A 24,946-nucleotide genomic window follows, 5' to 3' on the forward strand; every position below is an offset into this window, starting at 1 on the left:
GGCTGCCTCTGATTGGCCCAGGAGACTGTCGCGTCAGAAGACGAATTCTTCACCTTCAGCAGCTGACGGCCACCTTCTTGGTGTTCCTGAAGTAGGGACTTCCTGCCCGGCTGGGTTCTCTCAGTTGGAGCTGGAGGGCTGTGAAGTACCTCTAACGAGGAGGTAGGGAAGGCAGTCGTGCTGTGGGATTTACAGAGACGGGCTAGTTTGGGTTTCGTATTTGTTTGAATGTAAGTTGCTTAGTGCAACTGCACCTGCAGTTTGGTACTGCAGAAACCTTGGTCCTGCCCCTTGGCAAGTGAAAACCACATGTGAATATGGGAGGGTGAGGGAGAAGACCGGGAGAGAAGTGGAATGTTACCTTGACACCACCTCCCAATTGTTCCTCTATCCACCCCACTCGCAGCGTTCACAGTCTTGAGAAATGAACTGCGCTGGGAGGAAGAAAGGGAAAAAAACAAGGGAAAGGGAGCTCAAATGGAAAATGGGAACCTGGGCAATACAGTCCCAGCTACTCGGGAGGCTGAAGTGGGAGGATGGCTTGAGCCCGGAGACGGAGGTTACAGTGAGCCTACATCACTGACCTCCAGCCTGGGCGACAGAGCCAGACCCTGTCTCAATCAAACAAACAACAACAACAACAAAGCCACAACAACATAACTTGGGAAAAGCAGAATTACATTATCTCAACCAGAAAGTTAAACAGATGTACACAAAACACACCCAGATGATACAAACTGAGCTGAACACGCTCTGTAAACATCTCTGGGTGTCTGTGGATATGTCCTTTACACATATCTGATCTGTGAACAGGTCCCTACATTTCAGAACTATTTGTTTTCTCACCATGACTAATAGTTGGGTGCTGACCAAACCACCTTTTTTCTATAGACAATGTTGATACTCAAACTTTCTGTTAATATTCATATTGTTATATCATTTTTAATTGAAATTCATGCTCAACACCTTTACTAGTTGTAGTTTCTATTTTAAGATGGTTTAATTTTAACTGTACTAAGCATATGCAGACTGTAGAAAAAACTTCCTTAGCATTACCTCATTGCAAGTGAAAAGACCACATTTTTATCCAAAAGAATGGTATTGTTTGACATTTTGCCTTTTTCACCTTTGCCCTCATTCCTTTGTTCCCATCTCTTCCTCCAAAGTTCTGCTTCTGGTTCCATCCAATGTAAAGCAGTGTTTATTAAACACGTACTGGGTGCCATAAGGGAATACAAGTAAATACAAACCACAGTCCCTGACTTCAAATGACTTACAATCTACTTCCAAGAGTAGCACAGAAGACGCTATGGAAGCCAAGGAGAAACATCCTACCACTAACTTGAAACAAGTATTTTGGTGCCTGCCAAACACAAAACTCTGTTCTTTTTTTTTTTTGAGACGGAGTTTCGCTGTTGTTACCCAGACTGGAGTGCAATGGCACGATCTTGGCTCACCGCAACCCCCACCTTCTGGGTTCAAGCAATTCTCCTGCCTCACCCTCCCGAGTAGCTGGGATTACAGGCACGCGCCACCTTGTTGACCAGGATGGTCTCAATCTCTTGACCTCGTGATCCACCTGCCTCGGCCTCCCAAAGTGCTGGGATTATAGGCGTGAGCCACCGCGCCCGGCCAAAACTCTGTTCTTTACCCTCAAAGAAATGTCAAGTCTTGGTTGGGCACAGTGGCGGGCACCTATAATCCCAGCACTTTGAGAGGCCAAGGCAGGTGGATCACCTGAGGTCAGGAGTTCGAGACCAGCCTGACTAACATGGTGAAACCCCGCCTCTACTAAAAATACAAAAATTAGCTGGGCATGGCCGTGTGCACCTGTAATCCCAGCCACTCAGGAGGCTGAGGCAGGAGGATCACTTGAATCCGGGAAGCAGAGGTTGCAGTGAGCTGAGATCGTGCCATTTTACTCCCTTGGTGACAGAGCCAGACTCTATCTCCAAAAAAAGAATAAAAAAAGATGGAAATGCCTGTATGCTAATAGCAATGATCCAGTAAAGAGGAAGAAACTAATGATGTGTGGAAAAGAGAAGCCAGGTGCAATGGCTCATGCCTATAATCCCAGTGCTTTGGGAAGCCAAGGCAGGAGTATCGCTTGAGCCCAGGAGTCCTAGACCAGCCTGGGCAACAGAGAGAGACCCCTGTGTTTACAAAAAATAAAAATTAAAAAATTAGTCAGGCAGAGCAGTGCCTGTGGTCCCAGCTACTCTGGAGGTTGAAGTGGGAGGATCCTTTGAGCCTGGGAGGCAGAGGCTGCAGTGAGCTGAGATCATACCACTGCATTCCAGCCTGAGTGACAAAGCAAGACCCCCCTCTCAAAAAGGGGGTAGGGGGAGAACAGTTGTGTATGAAATAATAGAGGAGAGAAGAGATGGTATCCTGAGCTCAAATTGAGAGTTAAAAGAAAGAGAAAACCAGCCACCATAACAAGAGAAGCATGTGGTACAACTCGTAGATCCGTTGGTGAGAAGATAATGGCAATTTCTCTGATTTCTTCAGAGGTAAACTCATTAACTGAGAGTGCAAAGGAAAAAGAAACTTTAGGAAATCTAGAGAGGAGGCTGGTCGTGGTGGCTTACACTTGTAATCCCAGCACTTTGGGAGGCAGAGGTGGGCAGATCACCTGAGGTCAGGAGTTGGAGACCAGCCTGACTAACATGGTGAAACCCTGTTTCTACTAAAAATACAAAAAGTTAACCAGGGGTGGTGGCAGGTACCTGTAATCCCAGCTACTTGGGAGGCTGAGGCAGGAGACTTGCTTGAACCTGGGAGGCAAGGTTGCAGTGAGCCAAGATCTTGCCATTGCACTCCAGCCTGGGCAATAAGAGCGAAACTCCATCTCAAAACAACGGAAATCTAGAGAGTAGGGAGAAGTGGAGACTGAAAAGGTACACACTAGTGGCTGGGCACAGTGGCTCACACTTGTAATCCCAGCACTTTGGGAGGCCAGGCCAGAGGGATCACTTGAGTTCAAGACCAGCCTGACCATGGTGAAACCCCGTCTCTACTAAAAATGTGAAAATTATCTGGGCATGGTAACTTACACCTGTAATTCCAGCTACTCAAGAGGCTAAGGCACAAGAATTGCTTGAACCCAGGACACGGAGGTTACAGTGAGCAGAGATCACACCACTACACTCCAACCTGGGTTATAGAGTGACACTCTGTCTCAAAAAATAAAAAATAAAAAAAAAAAGATACGCACTAGAGAAGTAAGTTAGAACTGGTGAGCAGTGTTGTGCCTACTAGGCATTTTGGACATAAATTTAAGAAGATACCAGACACACTGGTGTGAATTTTATTCCAGCTGTTTGACCACAGGGATAGGGTAAGTGGTTTATTGTGTTTAACCACAGTTAGAATTTGCCTATGCAAGGAAGTTAGAGCAGCAAGGAAGCTAAAGTTTGCAAGGGAGCAACTTTTTATTAATTGAGTGCCCTTCCATAGCTTCTTTTTTGATAAAATAAGCAATTATATATCCATGTTGCCTTTTTTTTTTTTTTTTTGAGACAAAGTATCACTCTGTTGCCCAAGCTGGAATGCAGTGCCTGGATCACAGCTCACTATAGCCTTGACCTCCCAAGGCTCAGGTGATCCTCCCACCTCAGTCTCCTGAATAGCTGGGACTACAGGTGCACACCACCATGCCCAGCTAATTTTTCTTTTTGTAGAGACAGGGTTTCCCCATGTTGCCCAGCCTGGTCTCAAACTCCTGGGCTTAAGCAATGCACCTGCCTTGGCCTCCCAAAGTGCTAGGATTATAGGCATGAGCCACTGCACCTGGCCTTACACTTCTTTTTGACACAAAAGGTAATATACTACATTTTTTTCACTTCATAATGTGTCTTGGAGATCTTTCATGAGTACACTGAGTGCTTCCTCATTCTTTTTTGTAGCCATGTAATATTCTATTGTATGCTTGTACTGTTGTGTTTAGCCAGTTTTAAATTATAGACACTTCAATTACTTTCAGTCTTTTGCTAATGTAAATAATATAATTAATAAATAATATGCATATCATTTCACATGTCTGCAAGTTTATTTGTAGGATAAATCACCAGAAATGTAAATGTTGGGTCAATGTGTATATTCGTTTTGGTTTGTCTTTGTTCTTTTAGATTTTTGCAGAGACTTGGAACAGTTTTTGTTCATTTGAGACAAGGTCTTGCTCTGTCGCCCAGGCTGGAGTGCAGTGGTTGGATCATGGCTAACTGCAGCCTCAACCTCCTCGACTCAGGTGATCTTCTCACCTAGGCCTCCTGAGTAGCTGTGACTACAGGTCTGTCCCACATTGCCTAATTTTTTTTTTTTTTTTTGAGAGTTTAACTCTTGTTGCCCAGGCTGGAGTGCAATGGCCTGATCTCCGCTCACTGCAACCTCCATGTCCTAGGTTCAAGCAATTCTCCTACCTCAGCCTCCCGAGTAGCTGGGATTACACACATGAACCACCAAGCCCGGCTAATTTTGTATTTTTAGTAGAGTTGGGGTTTCTTCATGTTGGTCAGGCTGGTCTCGAACTCCCAACCTGCCTTGGCCTCCCAAAGTGTTGGGATTACAGGCGTGAGCCATGGCACCCAGGCATTTTTTGTATTTTTTGTAGAGATAGGGTTTGGTCACATTGCCCAGGCTGGTCTCACGCTCCTGGGCTCAAGCGATTCACCCCCTTCGGCCTCCCAAAGTGCTGGTATTACAGGCAGGAGACACTGCTCCTGGCTCCTAAGGAACAGTTATTATTTTGACTCATATTAACAAATTGCCTTCCAGAAGTATTTTATCAATTTATATTTACATAATCTATTAGCATGCCTGTTTTCCTAGTCTTGCCAAAATACTCTTTTATCACACATTTGAGTTTTTGTCAATCTGATAAACATAAATTGATACCTCAGTTTAAATTTGCGTATCTCTTATTACACGTGACCTGAGCATCTCCCTGGATTTAAGAACCAGTTGTGGCCGGACACAGTGGCTCACGACTGTAATCCCAGCACTTTGGGAGCCGAGGCAGGTGGATCACGTGGTCAAGAGATTGAGACCATCTTGGTCAACATGGTGAAACCCCGTCTCTACTAAAAATACAAAAAATTAGCTGGGCATGGTGGCGCATGCCTATAATCCCAGCTACTCGGGAGGCTGTGGCAGGAGAATTGCCTGGACCCAGGAGGCGGAGGTTGCGGTGAGCCAAGATCATGCCATTGCACTCCAGCCTGGGTAACAAGAGGGAAACTCCATCTCAAAAAAAAAAAAAAAAAAAAGAACCAGCTGTGGCCAGGCACAGTGGCTCACACCTGTAATTCCAACACTGTGGGAGGCTGAGGCAGGTGGATCAGTTGAGGTCAAGAGTTCGAGACTAGCCTGGCCAACGTATAGTAAAACCCTGTCTCTACTAAAAAATACAAAAATTAGCTGGGCATGGTGGCACATGCCTGCAGTCCCAGCTACTTAGGAAGCTGAGGTAGGAGAATCACTTGAACCCAAGAGGCAGAGGTTGCACTGAGCAGAGATCATGCCACTGTACTCCAGCCTGGGTGAAAGAGCAAGACTCTGTCTCTTAAAAAAAAAAAAAAGAGCCAGTTGTATTCTGTGAATTGTCCCTTCAGATGCTTTGCTCACTTTTTAATTGGGATACTTGTTTTTTTTCTGATCCATTTGTACACGTTCTTTATATATTCAAGGAATTAGCTCTTTGCATATGCTCTGAATTGAAGATTTCCCCAGTTTGCTGTTTGTGTTTTGGCTTGACTTCGGTGGACTTTGTGTATCCCATGCAGAAGGCTTTGGCTTGTTTGTTTTGTTCTTTATCAGCCTTTTCTTTTATGACTTCTAAATTTTGAGTTATAGAAATATTTTCACCCCTTTAAGGTAATGAAAGAGTTTGTACTAGTTTGTTCTCATGCTGCTAATAAAGACATACCTGAGACTGGGTAATTTATAAAGGAGAGGTTTAATTGACTCACAGTTCCACATGGCTAAGGATGTCTCACAATCATGGTGGAAGGCAAATGAGGAGCAAAGTCACGTCTTACATGGCAGCAGGCAAGAGAACTTATGTAGGGGAACTTCCCTTTATAAAACCATCAGATCTTGTAAGACTTAGTTACTATCTGGAGAATAGCATGGGAAAGACCTGTTCTCATGATTCAGTTATCTCCCACTGGGTCTCTCCCACAACACATGGTAATTATGGGAGCTACAATTCAAGATGAGATTTTGGTGGGGACACAGCCAAACCATACCAGAGGTCTTCTTAATGGTTTACATTTTTACTTACTTTTTTTTTTGAGACAGAGTTTTACTTTTGTTGACCAGGCTGGAGTGCAGTGGCACTATCTTGGCTCACTGCAACCTCTGCCTCCCAGGTTCAAGTGATTCTCCTGCCTCAGCCTCCCGAGTTGCTGGGATTACAGGCATGCATCACCACACCCAGCTAATTTTGTATTTTTTTTAGTAGAGATGAGGATTCTCCATGTTGGTCAGGCTGGTCTCAAACTCCTGACCTCAGGCAATCTGCCTGTCTTGGCCTCCCAAAGTGCTGGGATTACATGCATGAGCCACCATGCCCAGCTGACATTTTTTACTTTCAATCTTTCATCCATTTGAAATTTATCTTGGCATATGGTATGGGGTACAAAACCCATCTATATATTCATTCATTGTTTTAATTACTAACAATATATTTCATTTCATTTATTTATTTATTTAGAGGCAGGGGTCTCACTATGTTGCCCAGACTAGCCTCAAACTCCTGGTCTCAAGCAATCCCCCCACCTCAGCCTTTATGCAGCTGGGACTAGAGTTATATACCACCAAGCCCAGCTAATGAATCATATATTCAGGGGTGTCAAATCTTTTGACTTCCCTGGGCCATTTTGGAAGAACTGTCTTGGGCCACACATAAAACACTGGCTGGGTGCAGTGGCTTACGCCTGTAATCCCAGCACTCTGGGAAGCCAAGACAGGTGGATCATTTGAGGTCAGGAGCTTGAAAACAGCTTGGCCAAAATGGTGAAACATTATCCCTACTAAAAATATGAAAATTAGCTGGGTGTTGTGGCAAGTGCCTGGAGTCCCAGCTACTAGGGAGACTGAGGCAGAAGAATCGCTTGAACTTGGGAAGCAGAGGTTGCAGTGAGCCAAGTTGGTGCCACACTCCAGCCTGGGTGACACACTGAGACTCTGTGTCAAAAAAAAATACATTAACACTAGCAATAGCTAATGAGCTAACAACAACAACAAAAACAAAACAAAATCTTATAACGTTTTAGGAAAGTTTACAAATTTGTGTTAGGCTGCATTTATAGTTGTCCTGGGCCATGTGTGGCCCACAGGCCGTGGGTTGGACACATATGAATAGCTGGTGGGGCTTGCTGCCCCTCATTGGTATTCTTTTTTTTTTTTTTTTCTTTGAGACGGAGTTTCGCTCTTGTTACCCAGGCTGGAGTGCAATGGCACGATCTCGGCTCACCTCCGCCTTCTGGGTTCAAGCAATTCTCCTGCCTCAGCCTCCTGAGTAGCTGGGACTACAGGCACGTACCACCATGCCCAGCTAATTTTTGTATTTTTAGCAGAGACGGGGTTTTACCTTGTTGACCAGGATAGTCGCGATCTCTTGACCTCGTTATCCACCCGCCTCAGCCCCACAAAGTGCTGGGATTAGAGATGTGAGCCACCGCACCCAGCTGATATTCTTTTTCAAGCTTTTCTGGCTATTCTTCTTTTCAACTAAACATCATGATATATTTACAAAGTTGAGTCTTCCTTTCTAAGAACCTTTTAAATCTTTTCATTTTTAAAGGTCTAATTTCAGGTCTTTTTATTGTATTTTTACCATTTTCTTCATATAAGGCTTGAACTTTTTTTTTTTTTTTAGACAGAGTCTCGCTCTGTCGCCCAGGCTAGAAGGCAGTGGTGCACTCTTGGCTCACTGCAACCTCTGTCTCCCAGATTCAAGCGATTCTCCTGCTTCAGCCTCCCGAGTAGCTGGGAATATAGGTGCCACCACACCCAGCTAGTTTTTATATTTTTAGTAGAGACGGGGTTTCACTATTTTGGCCAGGCTGGTCTCAAACTCCTGACCTTGTGAACCACCCACCTCGGCCCTCCAAAGTGCTGGGATTACAGGCCTGAGCCACCACACCAGCAAGTAGTAAAAACTTTCTAAGGTCAATTAATCAAACGACTTGATAGGTTCAGGAATATGATGAGGAATGTCATACTAGTAGAATGAGTGAGCTGGAAGGATTTCTCATAGGGAAATATTATCAGGTCTCGTTTCTTAGGACTTTCCATTTTCTTGGCTTATCTTCACTTTAAAGTCTCTGACCATGAGCTCAACCTGTATTTTCTTTGAATTTTAAAAATCTGGGCCAGGCAAGGTGGCTCACGCCTGTAATCCCAGCACTTCAGGAAGCCGAGGCAGGCGGATCACCTGAGGTCAGGAGTTCAAGACCAGCCTGACCAACATGGAGAAACCTGGTCTCTTATTTAAAAAAAAAAAAAAAAAAAAAAGTGGGGGGGGGCCGCGGTGGCTCCGGCCAGTTGTCCTGGTGCTTGAGGAGGCAAGGCTATGAGTTCAAGGCCAACCTGAGCAATATAACAAGGTATCATTGATTAACAACCACAAAAAAAATTTGCTTTCCTTTAGTCTACTTCTTGTGTCTAACTGTGCTTAGTGTTTTTTTTTTCCTTTGGTTAATATGAATTCCAGGAGGCATAATCTATTAGTTCTCATGTAAATTCTAACCAAAATGGAAATGGTATTGTACTAATATCAGATAAAACAGATTTGAAGGTAGGAAGCATCCCCGATAAAGAGGGACACAGTGAGAAAGGGATCAGTCCAGGAGGGAGGCATAACAATTCTAAATTTGTATACGTAAAATAACATTGCCACCAAAATATATAAAGTAAAATCAACAAAACTAAAAAGAAAAAATGGACAAATCCAAATCATAGTGAGAGATTTAAAAATACCTCTGGAGGTAACTAAGAGAACAAGCATAAAAAAACAGTAGAGATTGGCCAGGAGCAGTGGCTCACGCCTATAATCCCAGCACTTTGGGAGGCCAAGGTGGGAGGATTGCTTGAGCCCAGGAGTTCAAGACCAGCCTGGGCTACATAGCAAGACCTTGTCTCTAAAAAACTAATAAAATAAAAAAGGAGAGGTAGCTTTGAACATAATTAGTAAACTGGACCTAACTGACATATATAGAACACTGCACCCAAAAACTGTGGAATACACCTGCCTTTCAAGTGTTCGGTGACCATTTACAAAAGCTGGTCATATAGCAAATCTCAACACATTTTAAATGATTCAAATCAAACAGTATATATTTTCCTGCTGAGTACCTTTCATATGCCACATTATAGTTCTACTGCTGGCCATACAATAATAAAATAAACGGTCCCTCCTCTTAGAAAACTCAGGCTATTTTGTTCCCTCTCGCCCCCACTCACTTCAATAAGCTGGTCTAGAAAGCTCTGTCTAAAGGGAGAAGAGCCATGGGATGTGATAAGTGCTACAATAGGGGTACATACTTTATCCACTTTTTCCATGTCTTATGTCCTTCATGGAATTCAGTTATATAATTTTATCTGGTTATTTTTCTCCCCTCTCCTTCAGTTTAAAAAAAAAAAAAAGCGGTCTTGATGAGAACAAGTCTCGCCAAAAACATTCTAATTCTTGTGAAATTCAGAGTGGTACAAAGGAGACTGGAAACTTCCCAAACAGGGAAAATGGCAAGTAAAGGCCAGGGTCAGGAAGGAGCAGGGCCTACTTAGAACACTAAGAAAGCCAGCTTGTGGGCTGGGCACGGTGGCTCATGCCTATAATCCCAGCACTTTGGGAGGCTGAGGTGGGTGGATCACGAGGTCAAGAGATCGAGACCATCCTGGTCAACAAGGTGAAACCCCGTCTCTACTAAAAATGCAAAAATTAGCTGGGCATGGTGGTGCGCACCTGTAGTCCCAGCTACTCGGGAGGCTGAGGCAGGAGAATTGCTTGAACCCAGAGGCGGAGGTTGCGGTGAGCTGAGATCGTGCCGTTGCACTCCAGTCTGGGTAACAACAGTGAAACTCCATCTCAAAAAAAAAAGAAAAAAGCAAGCTAGCTAGCTTGTGGGGAGCAGCCACTGGAGGGTAAGTTTGGAAAGGCAAGGTGACAGCAGATCTAGATTATAGATTGCTCAAAAAGCCAGGCTGAGACAAGTGCCTGAGCCACTAGACAACAAGGACCTGTGGTAAATGATCAACTCTGCCTGATAAGATACAAATGTTATTTGAAGATCAGGCAGGCAGTGATGCTTCAGAAAGGCTGAAATTAGAAGATTCTGAAGGTCGGAAGGCTAGGGAGGTTCAACAGACACCTACTGAGAAGTCACATTTGAGGCACTGGAGGTGAGGAAATGAAAGCCAGTCCCTGCCTTTGAGAAGCTCACAATCAATTAGGAGAAGCAAACAAATGAACAACAAAATGTGGTGTAACAGATATGATGACACAGATTTGTGGTAAATGTAAACCTGGGAGAGACAATGTAGGATGAAAGGGAGGAGTTTAATTTAGTATGAAAAGGAAGGCATGAGGCAAGGAAGTGCATATAGCTGGTAAACTCCAGGACTTCAACCTCACCAGCTGAAACAGTTGTGAGGAAAGGGAAAGAGAACTTTAAAGGGCAAGGTAATGGCTTGGAACAGCTTATTGGGACTATGAACCAAGCAGCTAATGAAGGAGAAAGGAATGTTCTCTTAAGGTTGACCAGGCCAGAGGGCATGGTTATGTAATGAGCCAGGTCCATTTACTTCCAGGATTCTCTCTAAACCTCATCAGTTATAAAACTGAAGAAAGCAATGGTCTAAGTTGGCAGGCCAAGAAGGGGGCTTGAGAACTACTTTTTTTTTTTTTTTTTTCAGTTTGAGACAGGGTCTCACTCTGCCATGTGAGCCAGAGTGCAAAGCATGATCATGGCTCACTGCAGTCTCAAGCAATCCTCCTGCCTCTGACTCCTAAGCAGCTGGGACTAAAGACGTGCACCACCACACCCAGCTAATTTTTTTGTATATTTGGTAGAGGGGAGGTCTCACTATGTTGCCCAGGCTGGTCTTGAACTATTTGCCTCCAGCGATCCTCCTGCATCAGCCTCCCAAAGTGAGGGTATTATAGGCATGGGCCTATAACCTGGCTAAAAACTACTTTATGGTGATAAAAGATAACATGGTTACCTAGAAAGGGGGTAGGGTGGGACTGACTGGAAAAGGCCACCTAGAGATATTCTGGGGATTTCATTGTTTGGAGATCTTGTCTAGGGTGGTGGTTACAAGTGAGTATAGTCAAAATTCAATTAACTGAATGCTTAAGAATTGTACATTTTGGGGGAGGGCCCAGGCCGTCCTGGGCTCCGGGCCGTCGTGGGCTCCAGCGAGCGTGCAGGGTTGAGCTGGTCTCTCCACGGAGTGGCGACGGCGGCTTTGCTCCACTATGGGCACGGCAGGGGAAGCGGTGGCCTTTGGGGCCCAGAAGTGCGGGCGGCGCTCAGATGGAGGCGGAGGTGGCTGGGCGGAACAGCTGGATGCGCTCGCAAAGAAGGACAAGATGGTAGTCTTCCTCAAGGGGACGCTGGAGCAGTTCCAGTGTGGCTTCAGCAACGGCATGGTGCAGATCCTGCAGCTGCACGGCATCCACAGCTACGCAGCCTACAAAGTGCTGAGCTACCCCTAGCTTCCACAAGCCATTAAAGGCTATTCTGGCTGGGCGCGGTGGCTCACGCCCGTATCCCAGCAATTTGGGAGGCTGAAAGCACCGAGGATCACCTAAGGTCAAGAGTTTGAGACCAGCCTGACCAACATGGAAAACCCCCGTCTCTACAAAAAATACAAAATTAGCCGGGCATGGTGGCGCGTGCCTGTAATCCCAGCACTTTGGGAGGCCGAGGCGGGTGGATCACCTGAGGTCAGGAGTTCGAGATCAGCCTGGCCAAAATAGTGAAATCCTGTCTCTACCAAAAATACGAAACTTAGCAGGGCATGGTAACACACACCTGTAATCCCAGCTACTTGGGAGGCTCTAGCAGGAGAATCACTTGAATCAGGGAGACCAAGATTGCAGTGAGCGGAGATCTCGCTATTGCACTTCAGCCTGGGCGTCAAGAGTGAAACTGTCTCCAAATAAATAAATAAATAAAATAAAGACTGTTCTGACTGGGCCACTGTCTTGCAAGTGTACACCAACAGAGAGTTTGTGGGGGGCTGTGACATTCTTCTGCAGATGCACCAGAATGAGGACCTGGTGGAAAAATGGAAAAAGCTGGGGATTCGTTCCAGCCTTTTAGATGAAAAGAAAGACCAAGACTCTAAGTGAGAGCACCTGGGTCCTCACTGAGCAGAGAAGGGACGTTCATGTCAGAGACTCACTGCCAGAAAAGCTTACGGATTTTGGTTTTCACCCCTGAGACAACAACGGCTTGCACTGATCATTTCCATTCATGAGCAGTCTGGTCATTTTAGTTTGGTGTCTGGGTTAAGAATATTTTATTGTGAACTTAATTACAACCACTGCACTAGACTAATTACTGTTGTATTATGATATTGCTGTAAATAAAATTCATTCTTATATTGTCATTTATTCTTTGCCCAATTCAGGAGTTAAACCAGGAGTTTTGAAATCATTATTCATGACCTCTCTGCTAATGCGTCAGTCTGCAAAGACAGTATCTCTCCCCAGGCGTGAGCCACCGAGCCTGGCTGTGGGGTATTGCTTTTTTTTTTTTTTTTTGAGACGGAGTTTCACTGTTGTTACCCAGACTGGAGTGCAATGGCACGATCTCGGCTCACTGCAACCTCCGCCTCCTGGGTTCAAGCAATTCTTCTGCCTCAGCCTCCCGAGTAGCTGGGACTACAGGCACGAACCACCATGCTCAGCTAATTTTTGTATATTTAGTAGAGATGGGGTTTCACCTTGTTGACCAAGATGGTCTCGATCTCTTGACCTTGTTGTGATCCAGCCGCCTCAGCCTCCCAAAGTGCTGGGATTACAGGCGTGAGCCACCTGGCCTGTTTTTAAAAATAAACTGCCCACACAGGGGAAAAAAAAGAATTGTGTATTTTATTTTATTTTTTTGAGATAAAGTCTCATTCACCCAGGCTGGAGTGGCATGATCTCGGCTCCCTGCAAACTCTGCCTCCCAGATTCAAGCAATTCTCATGCCTCAGCCACCAGAATAACTGGGACTACGGGCGAGTACCACCACGTCCAGCTAATTTTTCTATTTCTAGTACAGACAGGGTTTCACCATGTTGGCCAGCTGGTCTCAAACTTCTGGTCTCAAGAGATCCGCCCGCCTCAGCTTCCCAAAGTGCTGGGATTACAGGCGTGAACCACCATGCTGGGCCAAGAATTGTGCATTTTATTGTAGGTAAATTATGCCTCAATAATAAAATGCTATAACCAAATTATAATAAAGATCTGGGGAGGGGAAAAAGAAGACTAGACCAGTTAAGACAAAACAAAGAAGGAAATAAGGCCCCAGAAGAAGCTTCCCAATCTGAAAAATAAAAAAATTGGGATATTTGGGGAAAGGTAACTGACACTATTTGCCAGACCCTTGGTTAGATTCTTTCAGATATTTCAACTTTATCTCCAAACTCAACAATGTCTGGCTAATCTCAGACAGTAATGTGGTAAGATGAGCCCAGGGAGAAAGTGGGATAGCTCTGTGACAGAGAAGCTGGAGAGCCAAGATCAATAGCAGATTTCATTGCGTGTGGAGTGTGTACTGTGAGATAAAAGGTGTAGTAGGGCTGGGTACAGTGGAGAAGGCAGAAGCGAAGAAAAGGAGGTGAGAGGAAACCAAGCAATGCAGGAAAAGCCTGAAAGAAGTTCTTCAGAGGCATGAAAATTCAGAACACTGGATTCATTCCTGACTCAATCTTCTCTTCCACAGATAAATGAATAAATTTTCCAAAATTCAAACTTAAGAACTAAAAACTCTGCCATGAAAATATTTAAAATGTATTCTGTATCAAACTATACACTATGCTAGAGAGAAGTCATATACCTACTGGGTAATGTTGAGTTTTGTTTCAGTAAGCATGTGTAATTTCATCTTTTTAACCAATTAATTTTTTTTTTTTTTGAGACAGAGTTTTGCTCTCGTTGTCCAGGCTGGAGTGCAATGGCACAATCGCAGCTCACTGTAACCTCCGCCTCCCAGGTTCAAGCGATTCTCCTGCCTCAGCCTTCTGAGTAGCTGAGATTATAGGCATGCGCCACCACACCCGGCTAATTTTGTATTTTAGTAGAGATGGGGTTTCTCCATGTTGGTCAGGCTGGTCTCAAACTCCCAACCTTAGGTGATTCACCCACCTAGGCCTCCCAAAGTACTAAGATTACAGGTGTGAACCACCACACCCAGCCTAAATTTTGCTTTTTGAGACTGAGTTTCTCTCTGTCACCGAGGTTGGAGTCCAGGGGCACCATCTCAGCTCACTTTGGGGTTCAGGTAATTCTCCTGCCTCAGCCTCCCAAGTAGCTGGGACTACAGGTGCACACAACCACGCCCAGCTAATTTTTTTTTATTTTTGGTAGAGATAGGGTTTCACCATGTTGGCCAGGCTGGTCTCAAACTCAGGTGATCTGCCACCTCAGCCTCCCAAAGTGCATGGATTCTAGGCATGAGCCAGTGTGCCTGGCCAATCAATTAAATTTGTTTTGTTTTCTTTTGAGACTGTGTTTCACTATTGTTGTCTAGGTTAGAGTGCAATGGCGCAATCTTGGCTCACTGCAACCTCTGCCTACAGGGTTCAAGAGATTTTCCTGCCTTAGTCTCCCAAGTATATGTGATTACAGGAGTGTGCCACCACATTCCACAGATTTTGGTTTTTTTTGAGACCAAGTCTTGCTCTGTTGCCCCAGGCTGGAGTGCAGTGGTGCAATCTCAGCTGACTGCAACTTCTGCCTCCCAGGCTTAAGCGATTCTCCCACCTCAGCCTCCTGAATAGCTGGGACTATAGGTGCACACTGTAACGCCCAGCTAATTTTTGTATTTTTAGTAGAGACGGGGTTTCACTATATTGGCCAGGCTGGTCTCCAACTCCTGACCTTGTGATCTGCCCGCCTCAGCCCCCCAAAGTGCTGGGATTACAGGTGTGAGCCACCATGCTCAGCCTTAATTTGTTAAATCCAGTATAAGAGATTAGTGTTGGCCAGACATGGTGGTGGCTCATGCCTGCAATCCCAGCACTTTGGGAGGTGGAGGCAGGCAGATCACCTGAGGTCAGGAGTTCCAGAGCAGCCTGGCCAGCATGGTGAAACCCTGTCTCTACTAAAAACACAAAAATCTGCCAGGTGTGGTGGCATACTCCTCTAATACTCAGGAGGCTGAGGCAGGAAAATTGCTTGAACCCTGGAGATGGAGGTTGCAGTGAGCCGAGATCCAGCCACTGCACTCCAGCCAGGGTAACAGAGCGAGACTGTGTCTCCAAAAAAAAAAAAAAGAGAGAGAGAGAGATCAGTGTTGCTAAAACAATAACCTGGTTTTGGTGGCACAGGAAGGGCTCCTCACACCTGTAATCTGTGCATGATGCATCAGTAGGGATGAAGGGTGCCATCCATTCCCTTACCCAAAGGCCTGGGATTGCCCTTTCACCTCCTCAATCCATGGACAAAGCAGCCATAGACATAAGCAGAAGTCACAGCAGCACAGCCAGTTGGGAGCAGAGTTTGCTGACCTCTGGTCTAGAGCAGTGGTGCCTGCTTCTGGCTGCATATGATAATCACTCCAGAGGCCCATGAAGCCACTAATGCTCAGGCTCCACCCCCATATTCTAAATTAAAACAAAAAGAAAACCTACTGGGTGATTTTCATGTGCATTGTGGGCTGAAAACAGCTGCTCCAGAAGGAGAACTGTACATTGTAGCCTCTCAGGAAACTGCTAGAATTTTGCACGTGGAGAGTGGTAGGGGGAGCGGATGAATGCTAGGAGAAATGATGATCCAGGCTCAACTGAGGTCTAATAAAGATTAGAACTGTTTTCAGTCCACCTGGACACATTAATTGCTTCCAATACTTCCGATTAAATGCTCTTTATTTGGTACTTGTATGTGCACAACACTGTAAGAAGTTGCCCAAAGGTGGCCATTAAGGGGCCAGGAGGTGGCAATATGTAAGCCGCCTCCTGCCTAAGCCTCTTTCTCCAACCATTCTCTATAGGCCCCAGCGTAGTGGCGGGCCCTGTGGAGAGAAAGAAGGGTGAGAGACGGACAGACCCGACAGACAGGCCCCATCATTTCCCAGCTAGCAGCCACACCTCCCATACCCAGTGTATCCAAGGTCGCGGGCCAGCTGTGTAGCCTGGAGGCCCCGCTTGCCCATCTGACAGAAGAAAACAAGATGCTCATCTTCCAGCTTTGGCTTCTCAGCGGAGTACAAAGCCTGGAAGGCTGCTGGCTCCATCTGCAGAGCACTCTCCAACTCGGACACTGGAGGAGTGGAGAGGGTAAGAAGGGAAAGCCGGCAGTTTGGCACTCAGGTTCGGAAGCTGGGCCTGGAAAGGCTGAGTACTGAAGGACCCCAAACAGCATCTGATAGCCATCCCTACCCTGACCCCAATTTCAAGGACCAGAAACCAACAGCTTTTGAATGCGAGCCACTCCCCTAGCCGTGAGGAGGCGGGGCGGGATGGGATGCTCCCTCAGGCGTCCCGGATCCGGAAGCGATCTTTCCTATCTCTGGGAGGTCAAGAGAGGCTGGTCTGCCCCCTCTCCTCTCCGCCTGCTGTACCCTCAAACTGAATAGGCCAGTTCCACCTGCGAAAGCTGAGGCTGGCTCCCGGGAATGCAGGACTCCCAAAACCAGTGCCTTCCCCATTCCATCCTAAGTGAGGTCCTATTGGCAAAGACTCCTCTGGACGGTCCCCTCTCCACCCCATACCCGGGATGTTGAGCGCCCCAGGAATGGTCCCAGCTGCCGCCTCCTCCCGAGAGCGCACGTCGAAGAGCCGGGCCCGGCCCGAGGCTAGGAGTGAACGGAGTTCAGGGAGCGAGACCGTGGGCGCTGAGGAAGGGGCACGACAGACTTCAGGAGAGGGGGCCTCGGAGTCACGGCCACCACGGCGCCCCCTCACCTGGCAGCGCCCCTCCGCAGTAGGGTGTGCACGAGGACCCCTTGGCTACGCCCCTTCGCTCCCCACCCCCCCTTGCCGCCACGCCTCAATCCAGGGGGCCGCGAGGACCGAACTCGGCCCCAGGAATCCCCCACAGGTACCTCCAGCCATGGTGTGTGCAGCAACCGGTAGTCTCCCGAGCGCGGGCCCGGCCCGCCCCCTCAGCACCCGCAGCATCTCGGTCACTGAGACCGGATCCGGAAGCAAGGGTACCGCCTCCCGCACCGCCCCCGCAGCACCTGTTCGCGGCGCCGCTAGCACCATCCCACCGCAGGAGTCCTTAATATTCTCCAGCGTAAGCCATAAACGACATACCGGTCTGGGCTAGGAACCAGGACGCAGGGTAATGAGTACAGGAGCAGCACCCCACCCTGAACTTGCCCCAGCCCATACTGGTCAAAGGGCAATGTGCCCCTCCCCTTCAGCCTGTGGCCCACAAAAGGAAGAAAAGCAGACAACTGTGGCTTTGAACAGTTTTATCTTTAAAAAAAAAAAAAAAGAAAAAAAAAATCACCCCCACAAGGGGGAAGGCCCCAAGTGGGCCCCTGCCTGTAGTTCTCCCTGGCTCCAGAGATGTCTGCACAGGCCTCAGCTTCTTGCTGGCCAATCTCCTCTTCATGGGCACCAGCCACTGCTAAACATCCTTCCCCCATTTCTTGTGTAAGCTTGCTCCCCTGAGCAGCAGGGTGCATGTCTAAACCTCAGCTCCAGGGAAAGGAAGAACCAATGGAAGTGCCAGAGTCCTGGGGCAAGCCAGAGCATCACCCGTCAGCAGACCTCTGCTGGGCACTCTAAGCAAGCACAGGACAAGCCCCCCAGTTTAGTGTGTCCAGTATCCAGCATGGAGGCAGCACATGCATTGTGCGAGAGGAACGCAAGGGCCCAGGGGCTGCGTGGTGGGGGTGGGCAAGGCTGTCAGTGCACGTTCACATTGTGTGTTTCACACCACTGCAGGCTGCCATATCACAGGGCCTCAGTTCAAAGACACACCTTCTGAAACCCCCCCCAGTCCCCTGCCAGAAGTGGGCAGTGAAGGAAAGGGGCACGGGATTAGGCTGTTGCTTCCTGGGCTATCTGCAGTTCTTGGGCCCAAAGCCCCTGGATCCCCATAGTTAGTTGCTGTCATTCTTGATGACGACCTCTAATCCGTGGTGCCGCAACTGAGCTCGCAGCAGCAGATTCTTGTTTTTAAGATCTTCCACCTGACATGGGAAGGAGAGAGTAAATGGAATGGGTAGTAAAGCTGGCACTACCAAGCCCCTGAATGTATTCAGACATCCACTGGTGAGAGACGAAGCCCTCTCCATGGAGAACAAAGTAGAGGGTGTCAAACTGGGTCAGTGGCTAGTAGAGCTGAGAAGGGCTGCACTGGGGGTGGGCATCTGACCTGCTGTCGAAGCACGTCATTGTCCAGCTGCAGTTGGTCGAGCCCCTGCAGCTCTTCAGACAAGCGGTGGTTACTCTGCCGAAGCTCCTGGATATAATCACAAGCTTTGGATAGAATCCCACCTTTACTCTGCAAGATAAGGCCGACAAAATGAGGACTAGGATTTGAGATACCCAGCTTGCTTTCCAAAAGTAGGTTCACACTTTGGACCTCATTTTCCCCTAAGAAAGGTGGTATAGTATCTCCCAGGGATACAGGAACTTCAGGGAGAGGTCATGTGTGCCCTACTCTCTACCATTTCTGGAAACAATACCAGGAGACAGAATTCAGGCATCCTGCCCACTACCAGGGTCTTTCCATGACCTGGCCAGACTTGGTGCTCTCCATAGAGCAGTCTGGGATGATCTTGGAGAGCTGCACGATCCAGTTGTTGATCTTGTCTCGGCGGCGGCGCTCCACTGTGGAGCAAAGTGGAGGACAAGGTGACTCCGTGAAAACTCACTGCAAGTCCCAGGGTAAAAGTACCTAACCCCTCCTCCCCTCAGACATCACTGCTGTCCTAGGCCCACCAGACAGTTCCTAGCTCCACACAGATCTTACCTACCTTCATTGTGCTGAGCTCTGCGTTTCTCATCTCGAGTTGTCCGAGGAGCTTCTGACTTCCTGACAATAGAGCCCAGGGTGACCAGGGTAAGAGAAGGATAAAATACGTGATTGGAGTTTAGGGTTAAAGAATTATACACGATTTAGCAGGTATTAAGGCCACTTAAGGCTAGATGGGTGAAGTGTGTCACACCTGTAATCCCAGCACTTTGGGAGGCTGAGGCAGGTGGATCAATTGAGGTTGGAAGTTCAAGACAAGCCTTGCCAACATGGTGAAACCCTGTCTCTACTAAAAATACAAAAATTAGCCAGGCATGGTGGTATACATCTGTAGTTCCAGTGACTCGGGAGACTGAGGCATGAGAATTGCTTGAACCCTGGAGACAGAGGTTACAGTGAGCTGAGATTATACCACTGCACTCTAGCCTGGGTGACAGAGCAAGACTGTCTCAAAAACAAACAAACAAAACCACTTATGGAATCTGAGAAGAAACAAGGGTCACTCACGGGGAATAAGGGTGAGTCCTAGGGGCAATTGAGCGCTGGCTTCCTCCCTGCAGTACTTCTTGTGGTGACATCATTACAAAAAACTGACCTGTGAAGACACAGGATGATTCTGTCAGGACATGAGTAGGAACCTCACCATGCCCTGAGGTGAAGACCCTGGGCCCCCCCTCTAAAAAGAACATGCTAAAAGAAGAGCATCCCCAGACTCACTGCCTGCCCAGGTCCTAATGATCACTAAGAGTCATGAGTGAAGGCTCACTGCCTACCAGTCATGTCCCACAGCCTATCCTACCCTTCCAGCCAGCATCCTCCCGAAATATCTCACCAGTGCCAGGAGGGGTCGCCTGCCCCAGCAGTGCCTCTGAGCCCTGGGTAGTAACAACAGCAGCTGTACTCCCCGATGTGGTACCCCCTGCCCCATCTCCCACTGCCGTGCTGGGGAAGTAAGTATAGTGCGTCTCTGCAGCTGTCCCCTCTGTGTCAACTGCATCATCACTGGTGAAAGCACCCTGGATCACTGCCTGGGAAGGGGAGCAAGAGAACAGATTCAACAGTCAAAAACTTCTTCCCACTATACCACTTTGCAGCTTCTATCCCTTGGGGTAGCGGGTAGGGTGGAGAAGACAGAGAGAGAGAAAAACGTCCAGAAAGGGAGAGCCTAGTGTTTTGGGACAAGGTAGCCCTAGATGCCTCACTGTTCCTAGCTTCACCCCCATCCTATTGCTTCCCTTCTTCATCTTACTTCTCAGAACTCTAGTCATCTCCCAACCAATATCCTGTACCTGGGTCATGGATTGAGTGGCAGGGTAGCCACTGATGGCACCAGTGCCCTCAGTCTGGCCATCCAGCTGCCCTTCAGACACCTGGATCACCCTGTACATCACCTAGAAGCGTAGAGGAAGGCAGAGGGAGGGGAAGAGAGAAGAACAGATTAAGTGCTGGGAATCCTAGGGCCCCTCATAAAGCTTCCCTTGGATAGGGCCCCAAAACAAGAATCCTTCAGAGACACAGATTCAGCCATTCTTCCTTCTTTCTCCACACACAGGTTTCAGCATACATCTAACCTCACACCAGTCTCTACTCCAGTATTCGCACCTCCCTCCCCTGCAACAATCTATGCTTTCAGCTCATCCTCCAAGCCAGGTCACCCCAAGACATGTTCAATTACCTCCCTCAATCCCAACCCCAAATAACACCTACAGCCACCTGGCCCCCTCCCTTACCTGGCCCCCATTCTCAGTTCGGAAGACGTACTTGACGTTGGGGTCAGGGAAGGTGGCAGCTGACTGGATGCTGGCAATAGCCACACTGGTTGGATCCTCCCCAGTAGCCACTGCACCTGAATTAAAAGAACAAAGGAAAAGTCTGCCTTTCTCCCCACCGCCCCCCACCCCACACCATCCCCATTCCACTTTCATGTCATTGAAGGAGGATGCACAGGAGATGGTCTGGTCAGGGAGGAAGTGAGCCCATGGTGGGTTCTTAGCCGTGGTTCTGTTTCTAGCACTCACCTTCCTGAATCTGCACTGTCCCCTCTTCCGTTTCAGCTGTTTTCTGCTGCCTGTTTATGGTGAAAGGACAAAAGGAAGAATATGGGAAGAAGTGAATGAGAAACTCACTGGCCCAGTAACATATGGCTGCAAACTCATTGGCATTCCCAACAGATGCTGGGGTAGGTTAGAATAACAACTAGTGTTTACTGTTTACTATGAACACACACTCAGCTAAGTAATAACATGTATTCTTACTTAATACTAAAAACAGCACCAAGAGATAGATAGCACTACTTCCATTGTATAGATGGAGAAACCAAATCATACGGTACGTGATACAGTAGAACCTGAATCCTGGTCTACCTGACTCCTGAGGCAGTGCTCTTGGCCATTCTGCATTCTTCCAGGCCACCCATCTTTCATCCCAGATCCTACCTCTTCTTCACTCACCCCTTCATCTCTCTGTGAGGGGGCACATCCGAGGAACTGGTCCTTTTTTGGAGCTGTTGGTATCTCCTGATTCACAGGCCTCAGTGCTAAGTCCTGGTAGAAATCACGGAGTTTGCAGTGAGTCTAGGACACGGAACAGTATCTCTGGTTCTAGAACTTAGGTTCCATGAACACATAGCCAGGAAAATAACCCAGTCATCTGCAGGGGACAATCAGCCTCCACCATACCGATGTTGAGGACTGGCCTACAGTGATTGAAAAAGCAACTCTACAAATAGTATTCCTAGTCCCTCCATCACTCCAACTCCTGGTGGAGAGGGATAATTATACTGGAAGACAGAAGCAACACAATTTTTTATTTTATTTTTTTGAGACAGAGTCTTGCTCTGTCACCCAGGCTGGAGTCCAGTGGCACAATCTCAGCTCACTGTAACCTCTGCCTCCCAGGTTCAAGTGACTCTCCTGCCTCAGCCTCCCAAGTAGCTGGGACTACAGGTACGTGCCACGACACTCAGCTAATTTTTGTATTTTTATTAGTGACGGGGTTTCATCATGTTGGACGGGCTGGTCTCAAACTGACCTCATGATCCACCTGCCCCTCCCAAAGTGCTGGGATTACAGGCGTGAGCCACCACATCTGGCCAAAACAACACATCTTTTTTTTTTTTTTTTTTTTAATTTTTTTTTTAGAGACAGGGTTTCACTATGTTGGCCAGGATGGTCTTGAACTCCTGACCTCAGGTGATCCGCCCACCTCAGCCTCCCAAAGTGCTGGGATTACAGGCGTGAGCCACCTCGCCTGGCCAACAACACATTTCTAAATGGATCGTTATTAAAGCTATTATGACCTGCCATGACGGCAGCTTCATGGGAATCAGGTCGGGCCATGTATTGGCACACCATCAAAAAATACTGTGTCATGGACACTGACACTTCTTCCAGTTTCTCAGCCACATATTGTCCACTGAGACATTTCTGTTCTCAAATCTAGGAAGAGGAAATCTGAAGCCCATTACCACTGGAAGAATGTCCCTAACCACAAAGACCGAACTTGGCCTTTGGGCCCCATTCTACTGACAGGGCTCTTGTTTTGGGGCATCCAGATTTATATAATGTGTTAGAAACCCCAAAGCCCAAGTGGATCATTTTCAAGCGCCCTCTATTTTATTCATCAAGCCTTCCAGTAGAACAACACAGTTGCTAACATGTTGCCATGACAACTCCAAATCAACTGAGCCTCAGCAAGAAGGGAAAAAAAACCCAGAATCTGAAGAAGAGACAAAGGGGGAGGAATCCACCTACAAGGTCTGCCTTAGGACCCTGAGACCCAGCCAGAGGGCAGGAAAAACAAAGGGCTGGGCAGAGATGCCTCCATAAAGAAAAAGCTACACAGTACAAAGCAGTAAGATAATCCCAACACAAACGGGCAAGATTTTTAGAAATTATCTACCCATAAGGTTCTCCAAATCTTTCCTATCCAAGGAAAATTTTCAGTGGATAAGCCTTGGAAGGACTGCGTCCGAGGAAAATGTTAAAAAAGGAACTGAAAGTGAAACCGTCCAAAGGAAGTACGCTGCAAGGAGATCCCAGTCGGTAAGGGGAAGTAGCACTAGTGTTTTGGGACCACCTACATTTCCATCTTCAAACCAAAGGAGGAAATGCCCTACGAAGCTTGCCGCGCTGACTGCAGGAGAAGGCAATGAAAGAGAGGGCCCGGCACAGGAGGCATCTCTATTGGCCACAGCTGTCAGCCGGGGCAGTCTCTGAGGACACCCAGCAACCGGGTCAGGCTACTTATTCAATTCTTAGTTGGACATCCGGAAGCATTTCCTAAGCATTAGGGATCTCCGACAAGGAAACCGGGATGGGACACTGTAGCGTGCATGCTCAGGCCAGAAGGGCCCAGTAAAAGCCCTTGCGAAGTCTGGACACAAAGGGGAAAAAAATCATCTCCCGAAAGAAGTCAGGCGTCTAGACCTAGCCTGAGAATGAGGCGTCTCCCTGCAGGATCACCAACCAGTAGACGCTTATGGAGCTGAGCGCCCGCCAGGCGCGAGCCCGGGAGCCTGCGCCGTGACCCTGCAGCCCCGCAGCGCTAGCCCAGCGCCCCAGCTGCTCCGCGGAGGAGGCAGGAAAGGGCGTCAGGGACGCGGAAGCTCAGGGGCCGGGTGCCGGCGGCTGCGGCCCGCAGCTGGTCAGCGCAGGAGGGCTGAGACGTGCGCTTTCGGGGCAGGGAGAGAGTTCGTTCGGCCCACAAAGCCGGGTAGGAGATAAAGAACCAGCACAGTCCCCTCCCCCAAAACAAAGGCTTCCCCTCTGGCAGCGTTCTCTAACCTGAAAAACAGAAACAAAGTCAAAGCTGCCCTGCCTTGCCAGTCCACCCAGTCTCCAGACTTCTGCCTGGTCCTACACTCACCGCTCAAGGCCGTCTCAGCCGCCGATTTTCTCCAACTGTGTTCTCCCTGTCCCGATCTGGGTATCGCCATAGACAGCTGCTCATGCGCACTTCCAGCCTGCGGCCATGTTGGTGAGGGCGGAAGTGTCTCCCTGGGCCCGCCCATAAGCTCAAACTCTGAGCCGCCGCACTTCCGCTCGCTCCATCTTGGTGAGAGTTAAAGGTTGTCGATGATTGTGGGTTTTCTCTGAAGCCAAAAAGAAGCCGTGTCCTGGAGAATGTAGCTGAAGTCCTGGCCACTTTTGACAAGAACGAGAAAGAGACGACTAACTTGTACTAATATCTTAGTGCTGGGCAGGGCATTTTTTTCATTCCAGGAAAAAAGAATGAGAGTCCCGCTGAGATCAGGGGAGGGACGTCCGACGGAGACGCCATCTTTAACAAGGGCTATTTGGGAGGCCATCTTGGCTCAGGGCGTCTTTTTGAAGGGTTACCCGCTAGAGATTACGACTTATCGGGGTACGCATAGATCTGGGTATATTCCTTGTTAATTCGCGTCAGCAATTACTCACCCAAAGACCCCGAGGCTTCTAGTTTTCTAAAGGCTCACTTTATGTGACAGGAATCTTGATTCCCATTTTTCTCAAGGTCTTTACCCTGAATGGATTTGGAGTAGTGTGGTATAATAGGAAGAATTCAAACTTGGGGGCCAGGTGAATCCAGGTTTCAAATCCATCTCTGCCACTTCTTACCTCTGAGATCTTTGACAAACATTTTGACTTAGTTAAGCCTTAGTTTCCTCATCTGTAAACTGGAGATACCAGCACCAACCTTCCAGAATTATGTAGATTAAATAAAATCAAGGACATAGATTCTATGAGTGTACTTAGCCCAGTTCCTGGCACATAATGAGCATTATGTAAATATAAGTTTCTCTTTCCCATT

At 47.6% G+C, this 24,946-nt stretch overlaps 2 protein-coding genes across 5 annotated transcripts; both read right to left on the reverse strand.

The window, feature by feature from the left end:
• Positions 1–16,071: 16,071 nt before the first annotated feature.
• TSTD1 (thiosulfate sulfurtransferase like domain containing 1) lies at positions 16,072–17,316 on the reverse strand. Of its 2 annotated transcripts, XM_002760178.7 has the most exons (4): positions 17,268–17,316; positions 16,935–17,057; positions 16,321–16,483; positions 16,072–16,235 (listed from the first exon to the last, which is right to left on the reverse strand). In XM_002760178.7, exons 1-4 carry the CDS (start codon positions 17,275–17,277, stop codon positions 16,184–16,186), a joined length of 348 nt encoding a protein of 115 aa, XP_002760224.3. In that variant the 5' UTR covers positions 17,278–17,316; the 3' UTR covers positions 16,072–16,183. The 2 variants fall into 2 exon arrangements, with proteins under 2 accessions (XP_002760224.3, XP_008983008.2); XM_008984760.4 differs by lacking the exon at positions 16,935–17,057.
• Positions 17,317–17,627: 311 nt separating this feature from the next.
• USF1 (upstream transcription factor 1) lies at positions 17,628–24,140 on the reverse strand. Of its 3 annotated transcripts, none has more exons than XM_035279440.3 (11): positions 24,023–24,140; positions 21,607–21,699; positions 21,175–21,224; positions 20,918–21,002; positions 20,446–20,547; positions 19,989–20,184; positions 19,664–19,751; positions 19,158–19,216; positions 18,917–19,011; positions 18,554–18,682; positions 17,628–18,368 (listed from the first exon to the last, which is right to left on the reverse strand). In XM_035279440.3, the coding sequence occupies exons 5-11, from the start codon at positions 20,542–20,544 to the stop codon at positions 18,279–18,281; spliced, it is 756 nt and encodes a 251-aa protein (XP_035135331.1). In that variant the 5' UTR covers positions 20,545–20,547; positions 20,918–21,002; positions 21,175–21,224; positions 21,607–21,699; positions 24,023–24,140; the 3' UTR covers positions 17,628–18,278. The 3 variants fall into 3 exon arrangements, with proteins under 3 accessions (XP_035135331.1, XP_035135330.1, XP_078212257.1); XM_035279439.3 differs by having other exon boundaries at positions 20,887–21,002; XM_078356131.1 differs by lacking the exon at positions 19,664–19,751 and having other exon boundaries at positions 20,887–21,002.
• Between the last annotated feature and the right edge of the window lie 806 nt (positions 24,141–24,946).

This window comes from Callithrix jacchus, chromosome 18 (assembly GCF_049354715.1).
Source record: "Callithrix jacchus isolate 240 chromosome 18, calJac240_pri, whole genome shotgun sequence".
NCBI classification, from domain to species: Eukaryota; Metazoa; Chordata; class Mammalia; order Primates; family Cebidae; genus Callithrix; species Callithrix jacchus.